The sequence below is a fragment of the Sinocyclocheilus anshuiensis genome, unplaced genomic scaffold, assembly GCF_001515605.1.
Source record: "Sinocyclocheilus anshuiensis isolate Anshui unplaced genomic scaffold, SAMN03320099.WGS_v1.1 scaffold1518, whole genome shotgun sequence".
NCBI lineage: Eukaryota > Metazoa > Chordata > Actinopteri > Cypriniformes > Cyprinidae > Sinocyclocheilus > Sinocyclocheilus anshuiensis.
Genome location: NW_015548194.1, coordinates 513,293 through 520,225, shown reverse-complemented (window position 1 = coordinate 520,225; position 6,933 = coordinate 513,293). Strand labels below are relative to the sequence as shown.

General features: G+C 41.2%; 1 protein-coding gene across 1 annotated transcript in view; it reads left to right on the top strand.

The window, feature by feature from the left end:
- lama2 (laminin, alpha 2) overlaps window positions 1-6,933 on the top strand; it is a 198,122-nt gene that overhangs the window by 118,056 nt on the left and 73,133 nt on the right. Inside the window, exon 17 of the mRNA XM_016439772.1 lies at window positions 5,476-5,687. Within this exon, the coding sequence (XP_016295258.1) occupies window positions 5,476-5,687 (212 nt within the window). The remainder of the gene's footprint in view (window positions 1-5,475; window positions 5,688-6,933) is intronic.

The following is a 6,933-nucleotide window of genomic DNA, read 5'->3' as shown; positions in this document are numbered from 1 at the left end:
TATATATATATATATATATATATATATATATATATATGTGTGTGTGTGTAAAATGCCGAGCAACAACATAAGTTTGGGTTTGTAATGTGTTTGTTTGAGTAGACTAGTCAAACAAATTTTAATCTCTAGGCCATAGGGATCTCTGTCCCAGTGTGACATGAAATACAATTCAGGGATAAGACTGAGCAAATGGCTTGATCCTCTGTGGTGAGTGTAAAGTGGCCACAAATGCAATATAGCGCAAAGCAGCTCCCTCGCTGTGGATCTCATGATTTTTTCTTAATTTCATTAGCATCAGAAATCACTGAGCTCATCTATCATACAGAATATTTCCATCAGTCGCTCTGTTTATTTCTCTTTCTTTCTCACCCCTTCATGTTCCACACTGGTAACGATCTCTCTCGTTCTCTGAAGGTTTGTATGCTGATGTGTTAGCATTAGCATATGCTGCATTCTGGGGAGGTTGCGTTGGCAGTCGCGCCAGCTCTGTACGCAGACTAAATTACAGTGTTGTCATGGAATACGGCGTCTAGGTGGAAGAAAGTTCTCGGCTCTGCTGTGACCCCACACCTGAAACAGATGGAGAGAGACTGGTGCAGTGCCAGTGCTGGTACACACTAGCTGGCACCAAAGCTCTCCACGCTGAGCCATTAGCAGACACGAAGTGGAGGGAACGGGAATGAGGGAGCTGATGGTGTGTTATGGAGGACAAGTGGAGAAAAGTTAGAGAGGAGAGAGAGAGTGAATGGAAAGGTTTCTCGTTCTGGGAAAAGCCAGGGACAGATGCACACAACAATCCATCACCGCTCAGACGGGGCTCGAACCCAGTCTGTACCCTGAGAGACCCACTGAAAGAGATGTGAAGGACATACTTCACACAAACTCAATCAGGCGGCACACGTCGCTCCTAAAACGTGTTCTTAAAAATGCATTGTGTCGAGGCCGTCCAACAGGAAAGCCACATTAAATGGAGCGCAAATAGAGACGTTTGCTTCTTGTGAGAAAAAGACTACAGTAATCGCACACAGGCTTTCAAAGGAGGTCAATGAGAAGGCAGAGATCTGAATATGAACTCAAATATTTCTCGTTAAATCTTCCAGAACCTGAACATTTACATTTGCACTATGCATTTGCACACACTTACCTAGATCAGCCTTGAGGTTCCTTTTTTTGTTGTGATGCTTTTTACCGTTTACTGCATTTTGGGGCTTGGCTTTTGAGGGCCCAAGGTGGTCGCCTACCTTTGCCTATTGGGTAAATCCACCTCTGCTTTTGGGAAATGTCAATGAATCCACATTCGTTATATAGCTTTATACTTGTATGCCAACTGTTATCTCATCTGTGCCTTTTTTAGTTGAGTCTTCTATAGAGAAACATTTCAAAGAAACTTTAAAAATCAGCATTTTCCAACAGGGCCATAACCACCATAGACACCGAAAAGGATATGTCAGTTCTAGTATTCAGATTAGCAGTTAGTCAATGTGTGATTTTCAGTGTTTTGAATCTTAAATTATTACATTTAGTACCAACAAATCCTAAATATGTGGTTGCATCCTTGGCCAGCAGTCAACAGTGGCACATAACTGGCTCTCTTTAAACAGAAATCATTGCAGAATACAAGACATCATACATCATTTTCAACACCAGATCCCAATTTTCATCTGAGCAAATCAGATGAACTCTATCCAGTATCTGTAGAGCCAAACTGAACCCACTGGAGTGCTACCAAAAACGGTAAAGCTTGTTTTATTAGAGTACACAGAATAAAGATGAGCAACAAGTGCCACAATTGCTGATTCCTTCAATATTGAAATATCTCACTTTTCTTAAGACACAACTTCAGAGACTTTAGTGTCGATTTCAATGATGACTGACACGAATGATAAATTGGTGAACTAAATTCCATATGTAGTAACAGCTATCCAAACTGAATCCAGATTATTTGATTTATATTTGTAGTTCATATATAGTCTAAGCTACTCTTGGGGGGTTATACGCAGTTTAGTGTAGTTGTGCTTTGGATCTATAGATTTTTTACTATTTGTAAATGTATAAATGTGATTATTTGGTAGATTAGCTCCCGACACTGCATAGTTTGCATGTCTCCTTTGTCTGACACACCCCTTTTAGGTCTTGGAGTCTCTACTGATTCAACTCTACAGTTGAATCAGGTGTGTTTGATTAAGGAGACACACAGAATGTGCAGTGTTGGGGGCTCCAGGAATATGGGTGGGAACCACTGGTCTGTAGGACTGCTCAATATATTAAACCAGAAATCACTTATTCTTTATAGAGATTTAGTAACATAAACAGCAGAAACCTTGTCAGTGACCAGCTTTACATTACATGCACCAGAATAATGGCAAGAAAGTGCCATTCTGAAATATCAGGTAAACACACAGAGAGAGAGAGAGGAAGCTGCTTGCTAATGGAACTGCATGTATATGTGGATAAAAGTGTCCATTTCTGTTGTCCATGCATATGTAATCAGAGTGAAACCACAGTGTGAGCCTGCTGTTGCTGTTACACTGCAGTTGTGCTCCCTGAAACAGGTCTTATATTCATCATCCTACCCCTCTGCTTCATTCACACACTGTGTATGTGTTTGTTGTGAAGCATGCCATAAGCTCTGAGAGTGTAGTAGGCAATCAGTAACAGTAATGGGTTTAGTGATACTTTCGGTTTAAGAATCACTGACCCAAAACATAAAAACCCAATACCCACCTCTCTCCACCCCACTCAGTCTTTCACTGACCTAATTCAGCTCAGTCCCTGTAAGGCGCCTGGTTCTGCTCTGAAATAGAGTACTTATGTTTAGTTTGGCCCTGCATGGCCAGTGACACCTGAAACTGCGAGTGAGTCAGAGAGAGCAGGCTGAGGTGAATGGGGTAAAGAGAGAACAGAAATAAGAGTTTGGAACAGTCCCAGGTTTTTTTTAGTAATTGTTCCCTTGTGTGCAGACACACAGGAAGTTGACCATATATATGGCCTGGGTTAAAGACACCTGGCCCGAGTCATCAGTGCTTAAGATGGCACTCTCACAGCAGAGCTAACGACAGGAGAAATTATGAGCTGGCACCAGAGAAAGAGGAAGAGCCAGCCTTCGATGCTCAGTTACCCTTTAAAGGGTACCAAAGCAGCAGAGGTGACAGTCTGTCTGACAGTATATTGGGGGTTATGTACTTTTGAAACAGTAGGTGGGGACTTTTCCATTTACACAGACACTTAAAGAGATTCTGTATTCATTTACTAACCCATGTTTATGCTCATTGACTTCTAATTTGTAATTTAATAGATACCAGTCTTTACTCTCTTATTACACTAAATGCATATTTTTTAAAAATGATAATAAAGTATGAAAATAGTGAAAATAAAAAAACTGCATAATCAGATGTTTCATTGTAATTTGGCCTAGTAGGATGTACATGGAAATGCTACTAAATCGGACCTAAGACAGAGCCTTGTGGCGCTCCATATGTATCAGTTAAAGATCGGTCACACTACACTTTTCGTTCCATTGACTTCCATTCATGCACATGCGAATGCGGGAGAGCAGACGTCCAAGCTTCTGTAAAGTTGTTTCGCATTCCACTGTGTTCCAAAGTTCAAGTGTGGTGAACTCAGACCTGCGAATTTGTAACAAGTGAAACCGTGTGACCAATACAAGGTCGATACGTTACGGCATGACCTCGTAGCTGAATTAAAAGAACATAAATGTAAAACTGCAGCAATGCAAGAAAGTGGAGTAGATTGTATGTTTTTATTTTGGATTTATTTTTATTTGTTATGTGTTAGATTTAAGTTGATCATGTCAGATCATGACTGTTGCAGAGTCAGAAAAATGTTGCATACATAAAGTCTAGTGTGACTGTGGCTTTAGTCTGAGAGAGCTCCACATTTACACATATCCGTAGGAAATAATCTGACAAGTAAAATTTAAACATGATTCCACTACTTTCCAAAGAATATTATGAGCTATAGTACAGAGAAATACATCCAAATTCCGATGATAAACATCAATCTGACAACCATTTTCTTTCTCGTATTCTCAGATATGAAAGTGACAACATATCAGTTCCTTTATAGTTTGTTATATTTTACACTACAACATATGAATGAATGGAGTGGCTAATTTTCATTCCATTATCTGATTTGTTTTCTGAATATATAAAAAATTTGACACCAGCCCCGTTCTGAATGTTTTAATGTAAAAAAATATTTTCTGAGTGATTCACATTTTCCAAATTGCATTTACAGTCATGTCCTTAGAAGACAATTTCCTACCAAAGCACGAAGTTACATGAAGGTCACTTATCGTTTTAAATAGCAGTGCCAGATACCAAGTGTCAAGTACCAGGACAGGCGGTTTGGTAAAAATCACACTTATAAATGCAGATATTACTATATATGTACCAAGATTTCTTAAATAAGACATGAGCCCAGAGCATTTGTACTGCTGAAGGGATATTATGTCTTTTAAAGTTATTGTGAGATCTAAGACTTTGTTTAAAAGTTGAAATCTCCAACATGCACAGTTAAAACTAGATTCTGCACTAGCATGCCTCTGGGCCTGTAAAGACAAGCAATACCATATTCAATTAATAAGTCTAGGCTGGCTTGTGGAATCCGCTGAGCGTGAGTGAAACACGGTGATTACTTTCTCTTTCCACCATCATGCAGATAGCACAGTCGTGTGCAGATAAGCGCAGAGGAATCCATTTAACATGAAGGCAGTGGATAGACTGTGCGTGTTTATCAGCCAGCAACACAAGTTGCTTCAGTAGAGATATAGGATCCAAACGCACCGAGAGCAGATAAGAAGAGCGGGTGGGCGAAGCGAGCGGAGGAAGTGATAGCGTCTCTTCCCCTTATATTTCTCTCACATTCTCATCGTCTGTGCTTTGTTTTGGCGAGAAAAGTCTCGGATGTTCTTTTCATGATCAAAATAAGGTTGTTCATCAGACGTACTGTAATGGAGTCAGTTCAGTTGTACACAGCTCCTTTAAAAGAGAAACGGTAAATGACTCGTCAGGAAATGCAATATACTTAAATGCTTTCCTTAAGTGTTTCCATTTATCCCACTTTACCCCAGCTATTCTTGACAAACTATCTGTTAAGCTCAGCTTTAGCTTCTACAGTACATGCACTATCGCAACTGCTAAAGCCACCACTCATCTGATTCAAACTGCAATTACAAATGACAAATTAACAGCTACATCACTGCACCACCTTCAAGCTAGATGTTAAATATACATAACTGTACATAAGGTATAAATGTTCAGTCAGTTGGTCAGTATCACAAAACAAACCCACACACAGTGACCCAAGCTGGCTGACTGTGCATTGTAAAACAAAGTAATGAAACAAATGCATATGAAATGTTGATTTGAGTGTAAATCGTTTTATTATGTGTATCATGTTTTGAAGTGTATGCATCTCTAAAGCATGCATCCTCTCTACTCTGGATGACCTCAGGTGTGCTAATGGCTATTTCGGTCGTCCCAACGTTCCTGGGGGTTCCTGCCAGCCGTGTATGTGTAACGGTAACCTGGATCTTACAGCAGAGCTCAGCTGTGATCCGGTGACTGGAGCCTGTCTGCTCTGTCGTGAGGGATATGGAGGCCCGGACTGTGAAAGGTGCGCTGACGAATACTTTGGAGATGCCCTCATAGCCAAGAATTGCCAAGGTGAGTGAAGGAGCAGAGTTTGATTGTTTTCAGATCATAGCCCTTTGACTAACAGCAACATGTGATGTCTAATCTCTTATGATCTCAATATTAGACTATTTAAGAATAAATAATTGGAGAAATCCTGCATACATCACCAGAGATAAGGCTGACATTTTCACATTTCGCTTTTGATTAAACATTACAAAAGGTCAATAATAATAATAAACAAACAAACAAACATGGATGAATTATTTACAATAAGATATAACATGCATAATGTAAAAATATAATTTATGCTCTCCGTTGATTTTTATAAATTCTGTTTAAACCTAAAGGCAGATCTACCATGACCTCGGAGTTCGTTAGATGACTAGATTTTCTTCTGCAGAAGACAGTCAGTGTGATTTCAACTTTTTAAAAACCATGTTTATTGACTGAATGCCCTACATGAATGTCCCTATTGACTACACTACCCATAATCCTGTAGAGAGATCCACCAATCAAGTCACAGTTACCATGATCACAGTTGTAGACAGTTCTGTTTTTATGAAATTGTGATTTGATTGGCGTCCTATTAGTTCATTATTACACAAAATAATTTAAACCTATATAATAGTTACGGGTTGGTGAGGGACACACACACACGAGGACGTAGGAAATAAACAAAAGGTATTTTAATAAACAAATCCAGGAGACAGGCAAGTACACCAACATTACATAAATGAGAACGGACTCTGACTAAGGGAAAACAGAGTATTTGTAGGGGAGCAAACGAAAGAACCTAATGAAACACAGGTGAACGAAATGACAATTAGGGGCCAAAGTAAAACTAGGTCACAGGGGAACAGAACAGGGGAACACACAATGAAAACAGAACAAAACTAAACATAACCCTAACATTACTCCCCCCTCCCGGAAGGCACATCCCGCGCCGTAACAGTACCACCGGGGGGGCGGGCACCCTGGAGGCTGGTGCAGGACTGGAACAGGATGGAGACAAGGAGAGCCTCCAGGGTGGATCAGGGAGCTCCAGGAGCCATGGCGGAGCAGGCAGTTCAGGTCGCCATGGCAGAGCCGGCAGTTCGGGTCGCCATGGCGGAGCAGGGGCCTCGGGTGGACATGGCGGATCAGGGGTCTCGGGCGGCGATGGCGGATCAGGGGCCTCGGGCGGCCATGGCGGATCAGGGGCCTCGGGAGGCCATGGCGGATCAGGGACCTCGGGAGGCCATGGCGGATCAGGGGCCTCGGGCGGCCATGGCGGATC